Source organism: Acinonyx jubatus, chromosome C2, assembly GCF_027475565.1.
Source record: "Acinonyx jubatus isolate Ajub_Pintada_27869175 chromosome C2, VMU_Ajub_asm_v1.0, whole genome shotgun sequence".
In the NCBI taxonomy this organism is placed as follows: domain Eukaryota; kingdom Metazoa; phylum Chordata; class Mammalia; order Carnivora; family Felidae; genus Acinonyx; species Acinonyx jubatus.
The window spans coordinates 68,890,435-68,915,856 of NC_069384.1; the positions used below are offsets into that span (position 1 = coordinate 68,890,435).

A 25,422-nucleotide genomic window follows, 5' to 3' on the forward strand; every position below is an offset into this window, starting at 1 on the left:
TCCCTTTCTCTCTGCTCCTCGCCTGCTCGCGCTCTATCTCTGTCTCTCAAACATGAATAAATGTTAAAAAAAAAATTTAACTCAAGACAGTGCTTCTGACAGGAACGTGAAGTCCAAACCACTAGGTTGGTTGTGTTATTTAAAGAGCAAACTAGTTGGCACAACCATTAACACATGACCAAGTAAAAAAGATCTGTTAACAGAGAAGAATGAAATTAGCTAGAGGTAGAATAGAAAATTATTTCAAATATATTGGTATACTGATTTCATTCTTTTATTCAATGGAATGCTACTGAGTGTCCGCTGTTGACAAGATACCATGGAGGTTCCTGATACCTAACAACAACCTCTGTCCTTTCACACCCCAGGTGTCTTATATGTGATGCCAAACACGGTGACTATGGGCATGTTTCATGTATTTATGAAAGGGACCATTGTACTTTGCACTTCCTTTATGCCAGTTGCTTTGCAAACTAGCTGAGAAATTAGAAAGACTTACCATACTGTATGCTAGGTTTTGTAACAGAAGCATACCCACTTTGTGCAACAAACTTACCCCCGGGAAGGGGATGGCTTCTACACCAAAAGTGAAATTTGAGCTTCACCGTAAGGTTCATCTTTCTGTTTCTCCTCCTTTGTATCAGTTTTGATACACAAATAAGTTATTCTCATCAGGGACAATATGTAGAAGAGAAGTACTACTGATACATCTGTATCAAAAGAATTACTTGGTTTTGATGTGGAATTTGGCTTTTTTTTTTTTTAATGGGCTATTAGCTCTGATAGGAACTGTTCAGAAAAATAGAATCTTTACCAAAATCTTCTTACACTTCCTCATAATAATTCAATCAAACCTGATTTTCCTTAAAGCTATGCATTCAAGATTCTTAAGATGAACTTTTAAAGTAGTGAACTTTTAAACCCACATGTTTCAAAATGTGGGTATTCTAGAGAGGTTCTTTAAAAACATGAAGGCTCATATTTATTTATTCTTCTTAAAAATGTTTAAGGGTACATGGGTGGCTTAGTTGGTGAATCATGTGACTTTGGCTCAGGTCATGATCTTGCAGTCTGTGAGCTTGAGCCCTGTGTCGGGCTCTGTGCTGACAGCTCAGAGCCTGGAGCTTGCTTCAGATTCTGTGTCTTCCTCCCTCTCTGCTTTTCCCCCGCTCACACTCCATTTCTTTCTCTCTCTTTCTCTCAAAAATAGATAAATATCTTTTAAAAAGTTTAAACAAGTAGTTGCATACAATAAGTACAATTTTTCACTTTTTCCATGTAACAAATTTGGGTAATTATACAGTGAGTCATGTAATGCTGCTTCATTCTTTTTGATGATTATGCAGTATTCCATTACTTATGGTACCATAGGTTATTTAACTAGTTCTCTGTTGATGGGTAAATGAGATGTTTCCAATCTTTTGCCATTACAAACAAGGCTGTAATTAGTAGCTGTGTATAGATATAGTTTCTCACACTTGTGAATTATGAGTATATTAATAGGGTAACTTCCTAGAAGTACAACTACTACATCAAAAGGATTTACATTTAAAATTTTGAAAGCCATTGTCAGATTGCTCTGTGTGGATGTTGTACCAGTCCATACTCCCATCAGTTGAATTTAAGAGTCCCCACAATCTTGCAATTTAGTGTAGCATCGATATTTTAATCTTTTCCAAGCTGATATCAGATACTGTAAAAATAATCCTTATTCATTATTGCCCTGTGTGTTTTGTTTAACTGATAATATTAGTTTCTTTTATTTTTATTGAAATGTCCAGTGTTTATACTGTTACCCAAATGAGACTTCTGGGTTTGTCTCATTAATGTTAATTATACTTTTGTTTCTATGGATAAAATACATTCCTAATTAAAAGTATTTGGTTTACATTAAACTTTAAAAAAAATTTTAAAGTAAAATACAGGGGCACCTGGGTGGCTCAGTGAGTTAAGCGTCTGACTTCAGCTCAGGTCATGATTTCACACTTCATGAATTAGAGCCCCACATCAGGCTCTGTGCTGACAGCTTGGAGCCTGGAGCCTGCTTCGGATTCTCTGTCTCCTGCTCTCTCTCTCTCTGCCCCTCCCCCACTTGTACTCTCTTTCAAAATAAATAAATAAGTAAACTTTTTTTTTTAAAGTAAAATACATATGCTAAAAATGCATACAAACTCCTAGACAATTGAATGGACAATTATAAAGTGAACATACAGGAAATAACCATGCTGGTCAGAAAGGCAGGACATTGCCAGCTTTCCAGAAGCCCCCTGTGTGTCCCTTCCTGGTCACAACCCTGTTCTTCTCCCTTAGAGGTAATCATTCTCGTAACATTCGTGATAATACTATCCTTACTTTTATTTATATTTTTACCTCCTTTGTATGTGTCCCTAAGCAATATAGTTTCAATGCAGCTGTTCTTAAATTTCATATGACTGGAATTATATTGCATGTTTGTGTGTGTGTGTGTGATTTTTATGGAATTCATCCATGCTGATGTGTATCATTCATTCATTTAGTTGTTATGTAGTATTCCATTATATGACTATACCACAATTTATCCATTCTGTGCATGGGATATTTGGGGCTGCTGGAGCAATACTGCTATAAATATTCTTGTATCTGTATGCTTGGGCACACTTGCTTGAGCTTCCCTACAGTGTAAAGGAATTTCTAGGTGAACAAAAAAGGACTTACTGAGTGATAGGGTATATCTCTGTCTATACCTTCAACTTTACTAGATGATGTGAACTATTTTTCAAAATGCTGGTGCCAAATGGACACTCCTACCAGTATATATGAGAGTTTCGATTGCTCTGTACACTAGCCTATACCTGATACTGTCAGACTTCAAAATTTTTGCAGGTCTGGTGGGTATATGGTAGTATCTGCTTACGGTTTTAATTTGCATTTCCCTAAGCATTAATGAGGTTGGATACTTTTTCATGTCCTTAATGGGGCTTTGGGTTTTCTTTTTTTTTTTTTCTTGATGCCCTGTTCAAGCCTCCTGCCCATCCATGTATCTAGTGAGTTGTCTAGGGGTTTCTTGTCTGCATTTTTAAGAGTTCTTCATACATTCTAGATATTAGTCCCTTATTGGTTATATATGTGGTAAATGTCTGTTCTCACTCTGTGGCTCATCTTTCTACTCTCTTTATTCTGTCTTGATAAACATAAAATTTGACATTTTGAAGTCAATATATTTGTAAGTTAGAGGTTCATGTGATATCATATGAGACGTTTCCTACATTTAGTATTTTCAAATATAATTCACCATTTATTTCTCCTCAGAATAGTATAGCAACACGGAAACTTTATTTTTAATGCGGGTTTCTGTCAATCCCTAAGCATCCCTCCTCTATTTTAATGAAAGAATAAGAACTGCTTGACTTTTGAAGGTATCTGTCTGTTGTCCTACATTATATGACAGGTAACACAGCTAAAGCAATGAAGTGTGTTAGGATAAAAGGTAATAAATATATTGGATTTGGAACTCAGCTGTCCAACAAACAGATCCAAGACATAGAAGTCTTCACGTAGCAAAACTAAACACGTATGCTCACAGGAAAGCCTCTTGAATCCTGATTTGGTATGTAATTCTTACCATCTCGGCCATCTAGTTACTTAGATATTACTTAGAAAATCAGAGAAAGAGAAAGTTCCTTCTGTCTAGACCCACCAATAGCCACAAAGGCTGAGCTACTGTCAGCAAGAGAGGAAGCAGAAAAGCTCTGAGAGCAAAAGCTGATGGGTGCATTAAAACTCCCAACAGTTTGGTTCTCTTCAGTGAGGGTACCAAGATTTCATCATGACTGAGCATATCTGAGGACCCCCTTATATTCTGCACTACACCATAATTATTCATCATGGTGGTATTTATATTGTAAACAGAAGGGAAAAATATGCTCACTGTATTCTGTTTCAGAAGTTAAAGATATAAAGATATCCATAAGGATGGCTAAGTCGGGGAGATAAAGTGCTGGTGTTTAGCTATTCAGAAAACTTGATTATCCCACCAGGCACATTTCCCAGGGGTTCTGGGGACCTGAGGTGATGCTGACGGGGGTTTACATTAGCGGAATGATTGGTGAGACTCAACTTTTCTCAGTCCTAGGGATTGACCCCAAAAAGACTGAGGGCTACACTTCTTATCTGCGTCATTCACTGTAGTGTGAGCCGGTGTCCTACCACATGTGGCCTATGGGCAGAGCCTCCCCACTGTTCCCCGGGCCTTCACGCTTACCTCCCTGCACTCCCTTCTCCATTCTGCAGGCAGTGTGATCTGTTTTTCTTTTTGTTTGTTTTAATTTTTTTTATGTTTATTTATTTTTGAGAGAGAGACAGAGCATGAGCGGGGGAAGGGCAGAGAGAGAGGGAGACACAGAATCTGAAGCAGGCTCCAGGCTCTGCGCTGTCAGCACAGAGCCTGACACAAGGCTTGAACTCACAGACTGCGAGAACATGACCTGAGCCAAAGTTGGACGCTCAACTAACTGAGCCACCCAGGCGCCCCCAGTGGACAAGCTGTCCACATCACTTTATGGCCTTAAGCCCTTCAATAGTGTCTCTTTGTTCTGAGGCTGAATGTCAAAATCTTCACCATGACCTATGTGGCTGCATGGTCTGGCCTCGGCCCACTTCTCTGGCCTCATGAGAACCACTCTTTTCCTCCTATATTCTGCCTTGCAGCCTGTACCTGGCCTTTCTTGAATGTCCCAGGTTTCTTCCCATCCTAAGACCTGTAGACAGGGCCTATGTTTTCTCTGTCTGGAAGATCATCTCTCCTCCCATACCACAGTCCACCCCTTTTGCCCTCTTTTCTTTCTGATTTTATCCTGTCCTAATCCACTGCCCAAGTCCCCTCCCCAAGCCACATCTCTCACAACACTCTGTACTGTTATTTCTCAGTACCTGCCGCTGTGGCCATAAGCGTTTGTGTGGTTATATGACTGCCTCCTATGCTAGACTTTCAGTCCGTGAGAATGGAGGGATGTCTGTTTTATACCCCCATTGCATCACCAAATCCAGCAAAGTATGGACTCCTAGAAGGTGCTCAGTAAATATTTGTTCAAGGAATAACTGAATAACAAATAAACACAAGGTAACATGTTTGGCATTGTGGGTAAGAGAGAGATCTGGAAATTGAAACCAAATGTAATTAAGAAACTAAAAATCCTAGTTTGGGAGGATCAGAGAAGTTTTAGCATTAGACTTTACTAAGTGGGTAGAATTTATCCAGGCAGCACTGTGGAGGCAGGGGTGGGGCGCAGAGAAAGGTCATACTACATGGATGAAACAGTAAGAGCAGGTAAGGGAGAAAGGGGAAAATAGGATGGGTTTGGGGCTTGCAGGGGAGATATATGTCTGGTTGAAGTTCTGGGTCTGTGAGGTGAGCTGTGGGAGATTAAGACCAGAAGGATTGCTTGGCTCAGATCATGGAAGACACTGGACACCATTCAAAGGAATTTAGACGTTATTCATTAACATCCAAGAAACACTGTTGGTTTGGGGGTTTTGTTTGTTTGTTTGTTTGCATGGCGGTGACTTTCATCCTCACCTAGATGCATCACTGTCATTTTACTCTGTCATTCTTTCTCTAGTCTCAGAAAGAGTCTAATGCTAACCCACCCATCACAACCCTCTAAATCTCATCCTTTATACCCACTGGAGTATATCACTTCAACACCTCCTTTCCCACATGTCGTCAACCACTGCCTGCCACGCTGCCATCTACCACATGTTGTCCCCTCATGCTCCAGTGAGAGCCACATTTGAACTTCTGCTCATGATTCTTCTTTCTCTACATCACCCCGCCACCTCCAGACATGGTTTTTGTTGCTTCGATTCTGATGTCCATGACAAAAATGCCAAGATTATAGCTCTGAAGTGACTTTACTCCTAATGGCAGTTTTCACTTTAATTTACTCACCCACCACGTGCCGGGCACTGTTCCAGAATGGAGATGCAGCACTGAAACAAAACAGGCCAGTCCCCACCCATCTGAAGTTCTACTGAGGAACCAGAAAACCAATAAGCAAATTTGAGACCAAGTGGACACATACTGAACACTGTTAGTGCCGGGCACCGTTATTATAACTGGTCACCTGTGTGTTTCCAGTTTGATGTCCGACTTTTCCTCAGTCTCAGTCTCAGAAAATTATTTCTTTTTCTCTCAAACTAGTAACGTGGTTTGACTTCCCCATTTGGGGCAGAACAATATGATTTTCCCAAATACCCATGTTTTATCTTTGGGTCCATTCTCGGCATATTCCCTGACAGCCAGTCTGTTGCTAAGTCCTGAGAACGAGTCCCTCAAAATATCTGTCACACCACTCTGCTGGGCCTTGGTTACCCTTTGCTGAAATTCTTTCAGTAACCTCCCTGCTTTCTGGGATTTTGCTCCTGTGTCTTATCTTTTCTTCTGATACCAGATTCATCCTCCTCAAACTATTCCTTCAATGTCTCACTTGTCAGCTAAAAGCCTCAGTAGCACATTCACTAAGGATCAAGTACAGATGTTTATAAAGTTTTCCCTCCAACATATCCTTTAGAGACCTTTGCTGTCATATATGCTATAATGCATCTGCTTCCAATTAAATCATATGAAACTGCCATTTTTGTGTATCCAAAATGGGTGAATCCTGGCAATTTATATGTTTCAGCCTAATTACACTTATCACATAATGGGTTGCCTATGTGTCTTTCTCCCATGTTACATTGTGAGTTCCTTAACAATCTTGTCTCAGTCCTAATGATGCTCCCATCTCTACTGTCTGCGACAGCATCTAGCACATAATAAATAATGGCAGTCGAATGCCCCCAGCCATGTCATGCTTTGCTCCTGCTGTGTCCACCAGTAATGCTTACTGACTTGTGTAATCACATCTGGCCCACCCATCACTGCCAGCCTGACTCATGCCTCCTTCATGCTAATGCTCACTACTTCTCCCACCACACCTCTGAGCACAAGCATTGCCCCCTCTCCTGTCCCCTCCCCCACCTCAAACAAGTCAAATATCATTGTTTAACATCCAGGTCATATGTTAGGTGTTTTACATAGTATTTGCCATGTTGTTTAGCATAAAGTTGCACCCTTAACAATGAGTTGAGAAATCTCTGTTTCTAGCCCTTATCTCTCACACTCGGGTCGATAGTGCTATGTTTCCAACTGTCTGCGGCCGAACTGCACTTGGGTGACTCACGCGCTCTCTTTGGCAGACCTGAAACTGAACGCATCCCCTACCATCTCCCAGACAATCTTTTCTTAACCCCCATCTACAACTGTACCTTTAAGGCATCTTGGCTCTCCTTCATTCTTGATCCTTTTCCTGAAATCGTGTTGCAATGAATCATCGCGGTGATTGCATAGTCTTCACCCTGACTCTAGATTTTCATGGGATATATAAAGTCTATCCCTGGCAGCTTTAAGAGGAGACACATGTCTCCCAAACCACAAGAACATTCTCTAGGACTTACAGCCTCCTGATACACAGGCCCCTTACCCCCTAGCCCTGCCCCTTTTCTGGGTTCCTTACTGTCTGCAAACCTCTCCTCTAATATATGTTTATATGTTTTCTGGTAGATTATCTGTGTGATTCTCTTCACTAAAATATAATGACCTTTTAAATAATAATCACCTTTGTCTACCAACCTATCACAGACATCACTATGTTTCCAAAACTATTTCTCTGTACTGGTGGATACAGGAAAAGTGTTGTTGAAACAAGTTTTCTTCATTATTGGAATGATTTCTGGAGTCCCTTCCCTTAGCACTTTGTGAGACAGCATCTTCTTCCGGTTCCCTTTTGTTTCCTTTGGGCTGGTTTTTACGTCAGCAACTGAGTCCCGAGATCCATAAAAACAAGGTTCACGTGGGATACCTTCTGCTGTGTTCAGTACACTGCCACACAGTTAGACATTCATAGACATGCTCAGAAATACTTGTTTGAATAATATGTTTTATGTGTATAACTTCTGTTTTTGTATATTGATGAATTGTGTGTCTCTGAATGTGTTTCCCATACACTCTCTAGGAAATATTCATCGACGTGGTCTGGGAGGCAGGGATATCTTGAACATATTTTCTGGCCATCAGGCCATTGTAAACCATTATGTCATGGGCTCCAAAAACTCATGGCTGTGGGGGGCACAGGTGAAGAGCCTACCTGAGCTGCAGCATGTAATTCCTTTTCTTCCTACCTGCTTGGGAGTCTTCCTTTTCCTTCTAAACATGAGAGACTAATTTTTCTGTGTTAAACATAAAAAACAAATGTGTACATGTATATATGTGTGTATTGTGCTTATGTATGCATATGTACATATATATGTATATACATATATGTGTGCATGTATGTATATATGAAGGAAATACACCAAAACGTAAATAGTGGTTATTTCTGGATGGTGGCTTTTTCCAAATTTTCTATAAGAAAATTACTTTTATTAACAAAGAAAACCCTACTAGATGTTATTTTTAAAGGACAGGAAAGAACATGATTATTAAATGGTTGCTTAGGTCCACCCTCAGCATGAACCTAAGACAAGGGACAAGCAGGTGCCCGGTAGGAAACAGGGTGATCGACGTCTCAGTATCTTGAGAGGAGGGAAAGTGACCAGAGAGTGAATTTGGGCTGATGTGTAGGATGGGCCAAGGTTGCGAGCTGAGGAGCTGGAAACTTTGGTTGTGAAGGACAGGAACCTTGGACAGTGAAAGGAAAGAGAAGGAAAATTCAGGGGGTGGGCAGTTGGGGGTGACGAGGGAATGAGTTCATCAGGGTTTCCCCCCAAATGCAGCTATTTAGTGAAGCATGGAAAAGGTAAGGAAGAGCTGAAATTACACTTTCAAGTTCATGAGGAGATTCTATGAAGAGATACACAGTGTGAGAGACAGAAAGCAGACAGGTTTCAAGTTTGATTTTAAGCCCCTGTAATTCCAGAGGGGTTTCAGAGTGACTGAGCGTGGGGATATTGGGACCCAGGTTAGGAAGACACAGAGAGCCTCCAGGAAGGAAACTGGTTACCCTGCGTGGGCAGCAAGGTTTCGAACACGAGATTCATCATTAGGTCAAGCCCCAGCTCTTCCCCGGCCCCTCACCTCCCTCTCTCCCTTCAACTCCCACAGTCTAAGTGTAGAGGGAATGTTTTCTGATAAGAATTCTTGGGAAAGAGGCAATTTCTAAACTTTCTGAACTTGAAACAAAAAAAAATAATTACATGAAACCAATATTTTCAAGGATGTTTCTCCCACACTTCCTGGTTCCATGGTGCTCTCAGAGGGTTCCCTGAGCAGAGGGAAAAGCAGAAAGAAGAAAAACAGGGGGATGAACTCTTCCTTCCTGTGACTGATTTCTTTCACGGGGGTGGCCTTCCTGAGGTGGGGAGAGCCTGGCCTGTCACTTGAGAGGGAGCACAGCAGGGCGTAACTCTGTGCCACCTTCCAGGCCAGTTGGTCCTTCTCAGTAGCTCCTAACAGCATCCTAGATAAGGAACCCTGGGGTCCGCATGAGCAGCAGACATCTAGAAGCCAAAAGGAGACCCTTCAGGCAGAGTAGAAAGCAAGAAAGAACACATAAGAAAGTCACAAAATCAATCCTTAAAAAAAGAGCTGAAGTAAAAATATACTTTCTGGTGTTTATATCTTTCCTGTATGCACGATTCAATATTTTTACTACTCTGTATCGCAGTTTGTGATTCTGATGGCTACATCAAGGAAAATTTCCAGTATGGGCTCTACATTGAAATTTGGGGGTAGAGAAAGGCTCTTTTAAACCAGTTAACATAGTATTTGCAGAGTTCCCTGTGTATAATGGAAACAAGAGGGCACATAAAGTCCCCATCAAGGATAATACCCCCGCCCCCTGCTGCCCCATCTAATGGGGGAGATATAGTCCCTCTCTAAGAAGTCCCTGCTACAATTGGAAAGGCCAGGGAAAGCACAGAGGCTGCCTGCTAAGGAAGCCATTCAGAGCATAAACAGCTCACAATGACAACTGCCTCTCTTGCTGAACTCTTAATATGAGCCTGGCATTTTATGTATAATCTTTCATTTGGTCCTCACAACAATTCTTCAAGGTAAGTATCATTATCCTCATTTTGCAGATGAGGAACATGTCACTCTAAGAGGTTCAATAACTTGCCCAAGGTCACACAACCAGAACGTGGCAGAACATAGATATGAACCCAAGTCTTGCTGGTGTCCACTATGCACACTGCCTTCCACTGGACAAGCTCACTAAGGGAAACAATTGGATAATTCAAGCCAAAGCACACAAAGTAACATTTTACCCAAATGGTCTAAGTCCTATCATTTCCCCCTTGATCATCTGAGTAAAACACACCTGCATTAAAATACCAAGAACATTCCATGTTCCCTATATCCCATGTGTCAATCGCTCACTGGGTAGCAAAACAAGGCATGAGTCAGGAATGTGGAAGAGGCTCTTTATTATGTCTTAACCATGGGAGTAGTAATTCAGGCATACTTCTGACTCACTGGCTTCCCAGTCCATCAGAGAGAAACATCAGAAGATACAGCCAACTGGAGATGCACTTAAAAACATATTGCCAAATAGTTGTCTCAAATTCTTTATGGACCAAGAAAGGGTTTAAATCTATAATATATAAATATGTTCCCCATTTGTGGCTATTATTATACCACTGGATGTCCAATGATGTCTCTTATGCACCCAGGGTCTGCAGAACATCTCCGGTAGTTCAGAAAGCTCATGTCATGAGTGTCTAGTATTTGAATGGAGCCTACGTTGTATTATATAAAGTATTTATAAAAAGGGTGTCTATACCTGAATAGTGGAAGATAGGGGAAATATCAACATAGGACCCTCCTTAAAGATAAAAGAATAATGAGGAGGTCTGGTTAATAAAAGCTACTGCTCTACTGAAGTGGGTCTCACTGATTCTTGCCCCTCATGGAAAATGCCAAAGACAAGTACTTCTGGACAGTGTGTGCTGTCGGATGTGAAAATGCAGTTCAAACACTACAACACTCAGGTTTTCCAGCGATGGAGTGTGCTGAGGATTCCAAACCAGGCATCCCACAGAATTATGAGGGAAATATATCTAAAAGCTAACTACAGGCCCTACCCTGGCCTACTGAATTGAAATGCCAAAGGTATAGAGTGATTGGATGTGGAACATATATATGAATTCCAAGCTGAGAGATATTTTCTAAATAATAGAAATAATTATCATCTCAAACAAATTTAATGGCCTTTCCCCCTCCCCACACTTTCATTTAAACTTTTCTTATTAGTTCTTTTTAATGATGATTCTTAGAAAATCAACTCAAAGAGATTATGAATGGCTGTCATTTTTGAAGTTAAGAGCTATGCATTGGTGTTCACTACTCTTTCATGAAGTTACCAACTGGGCTATGTAAAATAATAGCCTCCTATATGAATGTGTCTGTATTTTCTCAGGGTTTTAGAGAACAAGCATTCAGTTTGCCTACATGCATTTATTTCTTAGATGTCTCACACATCAAACCAGCAGACAGATGTGCAGGTGCACAGAGACAATTATAACTTGAGGTTTAAAAGGGGGTAAAAATTCTTCTGCAAGACCTAATGGAGATAGATATATATATAGATATAGATATATAGATATATATATATATATATATATATATATATATATATATATATATATCTATATATATATATTGAAGTGACCCAAACCTCTTCTAGATAGGTCCTTGAGGATAAGATGGATCCACAAAATACGTGAGATGCTTTCCAAGACCTTGGGAATCCACAAACATCTAGACATCACTTAGGAAGATCAATTCTCCTTTGCAGGAGCCACCGTAGCACAATGGTTAAGGACAGCCTTGGAATCAAACCAACCACAGTACAGATCTCACCCCCTTCACTTGCCAGTTGTATGATCCTGGGCAGGGCCTCTCAGGGCTTCAGTCTGCAAAATGGAGGTAATGGTATTACCTACCCCATAACGTTGTGGTGCAAAACACATGAAATGATGCAAGCCAGACACTCAGCTCTTTGCCTAGCATGTGCTAAACACTCAACAAATATTAGCTATTAATAATAATAATGACAATAAAAATATTTTTAAAAACTGTCTCTCCCTTCAGAATTTTAAGAACTGTGTAAAGAATAAAATGTCAAAGTCAGCATCTATAAAACCATTAAATTCTGCCACTAAATTCTCCAGATCTTATAGCACATCTATTCATTAAACTGGTAATGACAGTAACTTATAGTGTGGGGAACTAACTAATCAGGACAGCAGATACCACCCCTCTGCCCCACCTCCCTATTAATGTAATGTATATAAAATTCCTAAGACCCTTTGCCTTAGTAAAGATGAACTCTGTGGTCACCAGCACCTTCTATGAGTTACTTCACAAATGCATGTGTACAGCTCCTGGCTTTCTTCAGAATCTCCTCTCCTTTCTGAATTCTAAGTATCCCCTATCTTCCTCACAGCTCAGAGTAACTGCCATTTTACCTTGATGCTAAAGTGTTTTCTTTCCCTAACGAACAGTTTTTGGCTGGCTGGAGTTCTTACTAAGGGAGTTTGAGATTGTTTTCTCATTTCTATATGGCAAGTATGATGGAACCTTTAGCATCATAATCTGAGCCACAGTCAAATATGAGATCATACTCTTTAATTTACCTTGGACTTTTCTCTTGGCTGAGCCATTGCTTTTTAGAATATTTCACACCTCCAATAGCACTAGAAGTTGACTTTCTTTGAGGGGCCTTTATTAAAGAAACGATTCCATTGCTTCTGGTGTCTGAGTAGAGTAGGTGTGGCCACACTGGAATATGGAAGCTGGGTCTCTGGAAGGCTCCCTCATTCACTCATTGATCCACTCCTTCAGCCAGCCATCTGGCCTCACAAACCAACCACATGCCTTGGAAAAATCATAGATTACCACATGTCATGAACCCTGGAGATACTTGAAATCGGGAATTTTAGGTCACTTACTGCCAAAGACGTGCTACATAAATGGTTAAACTTTTCTCAGTTTCTTTCCCCCCAAATGAATGTCATAGTGAGACTTGCTGGCAGGGCACAGGGATCCTAAAAGAGTTGAAACAAAGAAACAAAACAGAAGGGTATGAAATAAACACTAATGATCGCTGTCACTAGAACTTCATATTTAACGCATCTCTCTTTATATTCTTCCTGGCTCTCCTCCTGCTTTTATGTGTGGGATGTTGGGAAACCACAGGACTGCTCAACGAGCATCTAATGCGAGGAAAAGTGTATGGATTTGAGCCCTGCCAGAGTTAGTGAAAGTGGCCAGTCAGCGATCCTCATCTGGATCCTGGACTTGGTTGGCTTCTTCTGAACCTTCAGACCAAGGAATGTCCTACACAGCACTGTGTTCCCTCCATTTCCTCTTCTAAAAAAATGGTGGTGTATCTGCCAGGTTGCACTCTGTGCATTGGGTTGCTAGAAATACAGTAGGTTGCACTGATGATTTAACTCTGTTTTCTATAAAGGGCTACGGGATCTCGTACAGATTTTTGCAAAGTCATATGCAAATCACAGAGCCCCGGCCCTTTTCTTAACAGGATGGCAACCTTGCTCCTCGGTGGCACCTGGGACCTGGAGATCCTTTCTCCACTTACGTTTAGCGCGCAGCCTGGGACTTGTCCCTGCAGCTCACCGGGTTAGCCGTGCCGCCGTTGGGACCTCCCACCTGGACTCCCATCACCCACCTCTCTTGAGACTGCTCTGGCAGGGCTGGTGTGGGGTACAGCCTTTGCTCAGAGGGCAACATGTTCCAGGCAAAATCTGCCCCCCTGGGCCATGGGCTTGCCCCTCGGGCTCCCTGCTTCTCTACCAGGTGCGATTCAAGGTTGCTGAGCTTCTCTCCAAAGCTGAAAATGGTGGGACGGTAGGGATCTGTGAGAGGCCCCATGACCCAAGCCACTCCCCCTGACTCCCAATCCAAACACCAGGCACCCCAGGTCCTCTTCGCCCCGGGCGTCTGCCACGTGAGTGGGCATGCTCATCCAAGGGACATACTTATCTCTGGAGTTTTTGTCCAGATTGAACATTTCTATTGTCAGTGGCTCCTGACCTGGAAAACCCATCATTCTAATCTAGCCCTCCTCCCCCACATCATGAGAAAGAGGGAGGAGGAATAAGGGGTAGTTTATGGTAGAGAAGAGGAGGGTTAACTATAGCGGTTCCTGAACATTGGCCCAACCATGTCCCCAACCAGTGTTCTCTCTGTGTCAGCCTGCCCAGGTTTTGTCGGAATTTCCTGGCTCCTCTAACCTCACTGTGGTTCAAAGACCACCCTCCTGACTCCCAAATTATCCTGTGGGGGGTGGGGGATGGGAAGAGGGAGAAGAAATAAATGAAACAAACTGGCTGCATGTTGGTAACTGTTGAGACTAGATGGTCAGTTCATGGGCATTCATTATACCATCTCTCCACTTTTGTATGTGTTTGCAATTTTTCATAATAAAAAGTTAAAAGTTTAAAAAGCCCTCCAGCTTCCAAGACACTCAAGAGAGCCCCACCCCTAACAGAGTTTCCTGGAAACCCCACACCAAGGCAAGAAAGAGGCAAAGAGGATTCCATTACCTACATATATATATATATATATATATATATATGTATATATATATACTCATTTTCTAATTTTTTAAGGCCCACTGCTTTATTTTCAATAGACTAAACCATATTTCTAAGAGGGCCCCACGTTGGGCTTACTTCCTCCAGCTGGGTTATGGGGGAGGGCTGGGTAAAGGGGTCTTTAAAATCCTGAAAGTTTACACTTCCATGTACCTCGCAATCTTGTTGTGAGGATGGGACTTGTTCAGTGTTCTGAACTTTGTGGAGGAAACACGCGCCCAATTCACAGTGTCACTCCCTGGAATTGCACCTGGCTCAGGAAAGGACTGTCTTTGTACTTGAACTTAATCCAATGGAGAACCTTAACACGGGCATTTGCATGACTGAGAATTGCTGCTGTCTTTTTTCCGTATGTCACTTTCATGAATGTGTTCTAATAAAATGATTCTAAAGCAGGCTGTTGATATACAGTGATTTATAAATACTCTCTGTTGAGTGCTGAGGCCATTAATTTTCTACCAAGAATCCACCCCATCCCACTTTCTGGAAAGGTCTGTCTAGCTGGGGACAGACGCAGTGAGCATACATGTGGCATGCCGTCATGGCGGCACTTCTGCAGTTGCTATCACTAATAAGAATCATGTCAACCACAGCAATTTTGTGTTCTGGTTGGCTAGCAGCAGAATTTGTTTTCCAGAAGAAAGATGGCCATATGTAGTAGATTAGTATGGTGGGGAGAGCGGAGGAGGCAGGGCAAGAACAGGAGTAGAATTCACTCTACCAGGGAGGGGTGGCGGGGGGGGGAGCAAGGTGGAAGGAGAGACAAAGGCAGCCAAAAAGAGAGACAAGCAAAGTTCAAACTTGTTCAGTGATAAATCTCAGCACATTCAAAAGATAGTGTTGTTAAATTTTATTTACAAAATAGCACCTTTTGTTCTCTAGCCACAGCAAGTCAGAAATCTCCAAATCTCATTAAGCAAACTGGAAGCAAAAGCAGAAAATCTATATTTCTGAAGGTAGATATTTTGAGAAACACTTTTTATCCCAATCTTTATTCCCCTCAGCCAGGCTGGCCAGGGCACTGCCATGAGCTGGTAACAAACTTAGTCTGGTTCTCTGGGGAAGCAGTCATTGTTAGAAACCTCATGGGGCGGGGGGCGGGTCAGGAGGGCAGAACCAGACAAAGAGGCTTCCATTTACTGAGCACGTTTCTCATACAGATGCTGGGAAGGCACCCGATATACATCATCTCCTCTAATCTTCACAGTCATCCTGAGAGGCAGGCAGTTCTGTCTTCATTTTCCAGCTGAAGAGGCTGAAGCTAAGAGAAGTAAATAACTTACACGATAAGTCATAAAGCTAGAAAATAGCGGCTCTGAGATTCAAATGTAGGTCTCTGATCTCCAGATCCATGCTTTTTCAAACCACAGGCCTGATGGCCCAGTGCCAGCTTGGGCTCTCCCCTGTGTACTGTCACAGTCTTCACCTTAATGAATTGTGCACCTTCTGTATGCCCTGGAGGTAGGGAGCGAGCACAGCCAGTATCCTGCTCTTCCTTGTGTGATTGGAGGTCTCTTCCAGGCCAGGTCTTTGTGGCCACATCCATGTCCCTGTGACTTATGCAGAGCACAGGCTGATGAGGCTAAGATCACCATCTGGCTTTCACAGGGATTTGCTCACTCAGCAAATACCTAGTACCTGCAAGTACTGGGCATTATGAACTAGGTGGACAAATATAGACTCACCCCGTTCTCAGGGAGCTTACCAGTAGAGGAGACATACATTAATCAAGTAACTCATCAATGGATCTATAATAACCGCTGAAAGGGACCTTGAAGATCACTGAGATCAATAAATGAAATGAGACCCAGAATAGCTACCCAGTTTGCCCAAGACCACACAGCGAGTTAGGGGCAGAGGACTAGAACTCAGAACTCCTGTTTTTCACTCTTAGACTACTGTTTTCCCTGCCACATCACACTCTAGTCTGCTACAAACATAGACTGCCCCCAGCCCCAAACAGCCAGATAAACATGTTGATCAATCAGTACACTAGCCCGTCTAGTAGAATCCAGATAGCACATTTTGTAATGATAAAGAGTATAGTGAACCAAATCCCCAAGGATGGCATATACTCAACCCATATTTATAGACTTATTTCAGAGCCCAAAGCAGGAGCAGAGAGGCAAGGCTCTCATGTTGTAGCAACCTTGCCGAATAAGGATGCTCGCAGGTGTTTCGGTGTTTTGGTCTGACCCCACTATTTCCTCATCTCCCAGGTTCAGCAGATATTCATTCACTCATTATTTCAACAGATATTTACTGAGTGTCCGCTAGTCCACTAGGCACAGTTCTCAGAGCTGGAGACACAGCAGTGGACAAAATGGACTGCCCTTGTGGAGCATACTTTCTAGCTTAGAGGGAGACAGACAATCCACCAAGTAAAGAAGTAAATAACACAGCAAATTAGAAAGTGATAAGTGTTACAAAGAAAAGTAAATCAAGAAAGGGGGTAGGCAGTCTCTGAGGTGGGGATGCATTTTTAGGGTGGTTGGGATACAGACCTACCTGAGAAAATGATGTTCCAGATCATCATTTACATACACACACACACACACACACGCACACACACATACCCACATACTCACACTGTGCACTGTGAAGAGTCCCGTAAGCCTTCTCCTACCTGCTGCAGAAAAATAAGTTTGTCAGTGGAATGTCCCAGAGTCTGATTCCTAGCTTGCTTTTTTTGTTCTTAAATTTGAGCATGTATCAGACTCATCCGGAGGACTTGTTAAAACAGATTGCTGGGCCCCACTCCCAGAGTTTGTGATTCAGTAAGTGGGGGTAGATCCAAGAATTTGCATTTCTAACAAATTCCCAAGTAATACTAATGCTTCTCATCCAGGGACCACACTTTTAAAGCCACCAAGTTAATCTATTATAGATGGAAGGTTCCTGTTACCCAAAAAAGGATGCATCCATTCACTAGGGTGCGTGGATATTATCAGAGTAGCTATCCTTGAAGAGCTGGGGTCTATCAAGAAAGGGGACTATTTTTAATTGGGGTAAGCTTCAGAAACCCCAGACTGAGGCCCCAAGCACTGAGGAGGTAGGGCAAGGGACAGTTCCTGGAAAGGTGGCAACAATATTTCATTGCTTATCTAATAGTGCTTTGCATTTTCATAGCATTTAATACTTTTACAAGTCCTTTAGCCCACTATCCTCTTTTGGCACAGTTAACTTGTGAGGTAGACAGAATAGGTGTCATTATCACATTTTTTGGAAACTTGAGACACAAAGAGGTTATATGACCTCCCTTGGGCATCAAGGAACCCTAGTGGCCTTATGACTAGTCCAGTGTTCTTTCTCTTTTAACACTTTTCATAATGCTAGCTATGGTTTCCTCCTTGGCCATCTACCCGTTGGTCATTGAAATCCAGGACATCTAGTCACTCTTTGCCTTTTGCTCTGTTTAAAATCCCACTCGCTGCAAGTGGATCATCCATGTGGGCGACTAACTGTGGCAAATACTAAGCCTTGCATGAGTTTCCTCTGCCATAAACACATCTCTTCTACTACCAACTATTGTGCATAGAAAATGCTAACTCATTTTAATATTAGCCTAAGCTAGAACTAATCATTATGAAAGCAAACCTGCTGGGGGAAAAGCACACATAATACTTCCAAAGGCAAATAGAAATGGCATTTTGATTATATGTACCATTGCTTCCTTTCCATTAGCAGAGATAATTGAAAATTTTCTGTATCACTAAAGCACACAGCAAAATGAGAGTGGGTTTTGTTAAATCTGATGGCTGGTGAATCACTTTCCCAGGTATTCAAATATATATTTAAAAAAAAAAAAACAAAACATGGGCATGAAAGGTAAAATTCTCCCTTCCAGTATTTGCTCTTCTGGTGATTTTCTCCAGTCCTGCACTGATTCCTCACAGTGAGAGAGTGAAGTCTCTCATTGAATCTCACATTCACTGGGTTTCAAAGCGCTGTCTCTTTTCAACTTCCATACTGTTTTTGATCAACCAAGAGCCCAAGGTTTTAAAAGTTTTATTTCTAAAACTGCCCTCATCTGTCCCTCAACCCATTGACATTCTGACATCTTCCTTTAGTACTGCCATTGGGACCACTCATTGGTTCAATAAGCATTTATTAAGCACTTATTGTGACCAGACCTTGTAAGAGCCACTGAACAGGCTATAAGATTGAGTTAGAACTAATCCTGTCCTCAAAGAACATGGCATATAATAGAATCACTCTATAAATTATATAGAATAATTAACATTCAAGTCTATTCTGGATGCAAATTATAAACCCATGTAAGTTTCTCCCATTTTCATTCTCTTTACTCACTGTATGCTTAATTAAAGCTAACTGATGAGTTATTTTAGCTTCAACATAAAATAGGCATCATTAGGAAAAAAGATGTACCTGGGAAGGAAAAGAGTGGGATGGAGAAGGAGCACTGCTCTCTATTCTGAGCTCACATGGAGATCTGCATCAGCAGCCCAAAAGCATGGTAACAGGGGACAGTATAGGATCTACAATCTGCTGTTGATTTCCACACATGGACTGTCACAAACTGACTATATAAGGGTCATAAAGCTTATATGATTAGAAATTCCATATTGATGAAAGATCCAGTGTGAATGTGTTTTTACTGAGTTTTAGAGTCCAAAGTATGATATAAAAATGACTATTCCTTAAGAAAAAGTCCATGCCCACTACAACACAGGGACTGAGCAAATAAGAAAACAGGTGGATCTGGGGGAGATGGGGTGAGATGCAGAAGATTCTATTAGTTGGGTCACTGTTAGAAAGTCCATGAGAAGAAGAGATTCAGACCACAATCCAACAATGTATGTGTATGTGCATGTTTGTGTGTGGATATATACACAATTACCTATACATAGAAAGGTGTTGAAGGCCAGTAAAAAGGATTTTGTAAGAATGTGAGCCCTTAAATAAATTGTTTTTTTTTTAATTTTTTTTAACGTTTATTTATTTTTGAGACAGAGAGAGAGCATGAATGGGGAGGATCAGAGAGAAGGAGACACAGAATCCGAAGCAGGCTCCAGGCCCCGAGCTGTCAGCACAGGGCCCAACGCGGGGTTCGAACTCAGGGACCGCGAGATCATGACCTGAGCTGAAGTTGGCCCCTTAACTGACTGAGCCACCCAGGCACCCCTAAATTCTAAATTCATAATCCAAAAAAGAAGATGAGTTTAGAAAACCAGAAGTACAGCTGAAAGATAAGGATAAAATTGTAGTTCTGCTGACCAAGTGACTGAAAGAATACCACTAACACCCTTCCCCCTGTTTATTGGGCCACCTGAATATGCAGCACCTTAAAGTAGCTGCTCAGGCTCTGACCCCCCTCTGGGCTTTGTAGATAGTAGAATCCCAAGAGAGGGGGTTGGGGCAGATATGCAGCTAAATCTCATATCTGTCTCGTGAACTCTATTTCTGCCAGCTCTGCAAGCCTCTCCTGGCCCTAGAGGGGGTTTTCACAGCACAGGTGCTATATCCAGTCTTACCAGTGACTATCAAGCGTGCTAGTGGCAAGATAAAGTAACCAGGCATACTGTGGGTGGGTGTGGTCATGGATAGTGGTAGACACAGAGAGAATTTAGAGGATTCAGAAATAGCAGAGATGGGGGATGGGGTCTCTATGTATCTGCCTTCGAGTTTCTGGGATGATGGAATAAGGAGTGTCATTCTGTTTGTAAGAATATCCAAGGACTCTGTTGTCTATTAGTGGTGGCCTTTTAATGGGCCTTACACCCAAGCATAACCTAGAGTTTTTAGATTTGGTATTGCCAAGTTTTGCCCAGTTGTTATGGCACCAATCAGGGTAAAAAGAAGTACTAGGGTGGGAGTGGGAACTGAAACATAGTTGATGTAAAAGCAGGATTTAGATTGCATTGGTTTGGCACACTTACTCAGAGAGTGACCCAAAGTATGGCACTCCAAGTATTGCTCTGGTGTCGCATAGATTCATGAGGACTTGCGTGGGCTTCTTGGCCCCGAGAGGAGCAAGTCAGTGATAAAATTGATTTACATAGTTCAGTTCCTCCAAGACCAGATGGAAGTTAAGATGGAAATAGGAGGCTTTGTACTTTCCAGACTCTTCCTACATTCTCATTTGGTGTTGAATGTGTTACATATTGCTTTATTTTTTGGTATTTCTGGGACTATCCAACCAACAGATTTGTTGGAGAGCCATAGATGTAGACCTCCAAGCCCAGCCATCACAAACAATCTAAGTACTCTCAGGCTTAGAGATGGAATAGGTCATTAAAGAGGGGGCCCCTTGTAGGGCACAATTGATTGGTTAATGTTGCAGAATATAAGTGGTGACATTTCAGCTTCATGGCACAGTCCAAGATTGTTGATAGGGCCAGCAGGTACCTAGGCTTCTAGGAGAGGCCATCAACTCAGCATTCCTAGCTTCTGAGGAATGAATGACTCAAAAATTAAAGTGAGAAGGTAATTAGCCCACTGTGTCTGATGGTGTAACAAGTACGATTGCTTAGATCATCCCACATGCCCATTTCCCATCATGCTATTGGCCCCATATTTGGCCATAATAGTCAGAAACCTGGCTTGTTTTCTCCTGGATTAAATGTCTTATATAAGAATGCATATACAAGTAGAGGTGGAGAATGTAGAGGGTTGGGATGGGATAGCATCAATAGTTACATTGGACATATTGGTCTCTTTGGCAAATGCTTGACATGGGGGAGGCATGTCAAGGATTATGCCCAAAGTAATGTGATGATTTGGGTTCTAGATGGTCCCCTCAACTATCAGAGACTTGGGAAAGACTAATACATCCAAGGGGTCAATGTGGGGGTCATTCATCAAAAAAAAACCAAGAAAATGGATGAAATGGATGTTGTCAGTAATTGGTGACTCTCAACAAATACTTAGATATCCATCACATAATTTATTCATTCAACAAATATTTATTGAATACCTACTCTGCCAGGCACTATTTTAGACAACAGCAACAACAACAACAAAACAGAGATTTCCTACCCTCATGGAGCTGACATTCTGGTGGGAATACAGACAAATAAGTAAAATACATAAAGTGCCAGCTGATGATATATGCCATACAGAAAAATATAACTTCAGAGGGAGGTGAGGAGTGGAGGGGGTGAGGGAAGAAGTGAGAGGAGGGTCTGAGTTCTAGTGACTGACATGAACAGTGATACAGAGTATAATGAAATTATACTCACTCCCAAGTCACATAGTGGTGATGAGGCTGTGAGTGTTGGAGGAGGTGGTGGTGGTGAGGGTTCTAGTAGAAGGACACACAAGGTTTTAGAAATCTCTCTCCATTACTCCCCAGTCAAACATGAAGATGTGGGGAGGAGTGGTCTTACCTAGGAACAGATAGCAGCTCTCAAATAAGATGGCTTCTTCCCCAGCCTTCATGCCTCCATTGGAACCAAGAGGATGCCCAAGAGTGTGCCCTAGAATTCACATGGGTCCCCAGACTACTCCCTCCGTCTCTACCAGTCCAAGGGAGCCTTTCTGATGTGGTATTAGGCTGGGTCAGAGGAACCTATATTCCATTCAGACTGATAAGGACCTCACCTGTACTATTTCCAAACATCCCTCAAAGTTCACATGATAAGATCCTTGAACGTAAAGCCATATATGGTCCAAATATAAAATGAATCTAGGAACCAAGAGTTCATGGAATACAGTATGCATAAATGTCTGGAAGCTCCAAGGGGCATTGCAGATCATGAGAAGTGTCACAGTATTTTTATCCTTAATAGATTGAAAATATCAATTCCCTTTCATTACCTCCCCCAGTTCCCAGTAGACTGCAGGGTGCCTTAAGTGTAGCTTGATAAAGGTTCAGCAGCAGCAGGAAGAATAGTTTCCAACTATGCCTGTTTAGAGACAAACCTCAGTCACCAGTACTAAGGCAGAGAGCGTCCTGGTTCTCTTTATCACAAACAGCACAGGGCCCCAGGAGACTCATTGAAGAGGTCCAGAAATTCCTGTTAAAGTCTTGAGATAGGAATCTGTTTCTTGGGTGCAAATAATAGATATGTTCAACCTCTATCTGAGTCCTTGTCAACAGGAAGATGGCTCAGTTACAGTTGTGGTATAAATGGAGTTTCCCGATTTCCTCTCCCCAGACCTTATTGAGGACTCATTAAATATAGGCAGCAAACTTGGGGGTTAAGGAGAAGCTGGCTGTCTCCTCCCACTTATGGGTTTGCCCTTGAGGGACAAGCTTTTGAGGTTGAAGCCGAATGAGCGAGGAGCTCAGATACTACCGTGCGCATGTGCACACGCACACGTTCATTGTGTGATAGCTTCTATCTAATGCTAAGCCTTATCTCCAGAGAGATACACTGTTCAATCAAGTCCAGAGAGTTGTCTCCCAGAGCTATTAGTCTCAAATGGCATTGGTTAGGCCCTCTGGAAAAGGGCCGCATGGGACAAGTTCCTTGCAGCTCAGCTTTTGGTCCAGGAGCCAATTGGTGGCAAATAAAGTGACAAACAAAATCACATTTTCTGTGTGGCTGTGAGAAATCAAATGTGGCACTTAGTAACTTTCTATTTTCCTGGAGCAACATGTGTTGCCTGTGTGGCAGGGGACTTCTGACCATACCTGATATGGGTCAACTGTCTTTTGGCCTGTTTCGATGAAAATTTAGTTGTAAACTAAAACTAAAAAAAAAAAAAAAAAAAAAAAGATGCAAATGGATGTAAGTTTGAACTTACATGCAGATATAGATCATTATCTAGACAAGGAATCAGGACAGTTTTATAGGATCCATGTCAGATCATACTAGGAATTGGACTTGTCATTGCTGCAGGGTAAGTTCTGTGAGGGCAAGTATTCTTGTCTGACTTTTTCACTGTTGTATCTCCACTGCCTATACCAGTGCCAGACACATAGTACGGACTGCAAGTCCAATTGCATAATGTAGAGCATTAGTGTGCAGAAAGACAGAAATATTCTACATTTTTAATGCAACCAGACTGGCAGCCAAATACCTGCATTGCACCACCAGGGAGTAGGAAGGCATTCCACAGAATAATGTCATTCTTAGCAAAAACAGGGTCATGATGTTTGAGTTCCATCCAGATAATGCAAGAGTAGAAGACAGGTCTGGTGTGTGATTGTACAGGCAAAGTTCAAATGTAAGACCGAAAGCCAAGGAAACCAATTGAAAATTTAGCAAAGAAATTGCAAGGTCATAATCCAAGGAGGAAAGGGGAACCTGGCTGTACAGCCAAGTGTGGGAAACTACCATGAGGTTGGTCGCTGACAATTCAAAGGATTCTGATAAATGCCAACTCCTTTCTCAACAGTTTTTATTGTATTACCCAGTCATGAAACTTTTAAGTGAATGACTTGGCCTTTGGCCTCTGTGGAGCATTTTTAATTAAGAATGGCAAATGGGAAGATTAAAAAAGGAAAAGCACCAAGGGCCAGGAGCTACAGAGAGAATAAACCCAGCAAAACACATATTCGAGAAAAATGAAACACTTGCTCTAAGAAGTCAATTTGAAAAATGTCTCTCACTTGATTTTCTTTACTGAGTTGTTCACCAATGAGGAATAAAGTTCTAAAAATAGTGTCGACTGGGGGCACCTGGGTGGCTCAGTCAGTTGAGCATCCAACTTCAGCTCAGCTCGTGATCTCACGGTTAGTGAGTTTGAGCCCCGCTTGTGCTCTATGCTGACAGCTCAGAGCCTGGAGCCTGCTGAGTTCTGTGTCTCCCTCTCTCTCTGCCCCTCCCCCACACACGTGCACACACATGCATGCTCGCTCTCCCTCTCTCTCTCTCTCTCTCTCTTTTTCTCTCAAAAATAAACATGAAAATAAATAAATAAAAGTAAAAATAATGTTGATTGAAAATGCACTTCTCCTCTGCCCTGCCCCACCCCCATGCCCTTGACTCTTATTAAGCATTCCTAAGACTCCAGGAAATGACAATGCGAGAATTAATGCCCTTGTTGTGAGTCAGCCTAAGAGAAGGCCAACAATGGTATCTGATGCAAATTCCCTAATAGCAAGTGAAGCTGGCCTTCAGCTTGATTTTATTGAGTTTTAAGACCATTCCAAAGTATACACAAGGAATATAAAATATGGTCCTTAACTAGAAGAATTATGTAATCCAATTGTGTGAGGAAATACAAATACTCAAAGAACAAAATTCACACTATGTAAATGAATAGCTTTTGCATTAGCCTGAGGGATCCAAAAACTAAGATGATCTGTCCTCCCTCTGTGTCTTTATCCAACACCAAGGATGACTCATATCATGTAATAACAGTAATCTTCAGGTTGTGAAAAAAATAATAATAGAACTAATAATAATAATCATGGTAGCAGTAGTAACAGCAGCAACAATAATAAAATCCAGTAGGTTTACACAAATTGCATTCAATTTGTATATGTCCATATTTGTCTCAGAATGGCCCCATTGCAACTCTCTCCCTTTCTTAACTTTATCTTTCCTACCACTCTCTCAATGTTCCTGGAGTCCTACCAGTATCCTTCCCTAAGACTGTTCCATCCAAAGAAGAGAATTAAAGTAGATGTATTTATCAGGATAAACTAGGTTATAGTGTGTCAACAACTCTGAAAATATTGGTGGGCTTAAAACAACAAGGATTTATTTCTTGCTGACACTATTATGTTCATAATGGGTTGGCAAGGGGCTCTGTTCATCATAGGGAATCAGGGGTTCTGGCTGATAGACCAGCTTCTAAAGTTGTCAATTACCATCCTAGACAAAAAGAGAATTCTTCAGGATCTTAACCCACAATTAAATGATCCGGTGTGGA

The 25,422-nt window shown here is 41.8% G+C and overlaps 1 protein-coding gene across 22 annotated transcripts in view; it reads left to right on the top strand.

Moving 5' to 3' along the window:
- The window catches only part of KALRN (kalirin RhoGEF kinase), a 661,810-nt gene that overhangs the window by 463,223 nt on the left and 173,165 nt on the right, over positions 1-25,422 (top strand). For 6 of the 22 annotated variants that reach the window (XM_027061042.2, XM_027061044.2, XM_027061047.2 and 3 more), the window contains exon 34: positions 13,560-15,309. The exons of the other annotated variants lie outside the window; for them this stretch is intronic. In XM_027061042.2, the coding sequence (XP_026916843.1) occupies positions 13,560-13,622 (63 nt within the window). In that variant the 3' untranslated portion in view covers positions 13,623-15,309. Of the gene's footprint in view, positions 1-13,559; positions 15,310-25,422 lie in introns of those variants that run through there. 22 annotated transcript variants of the gene reach the window in all.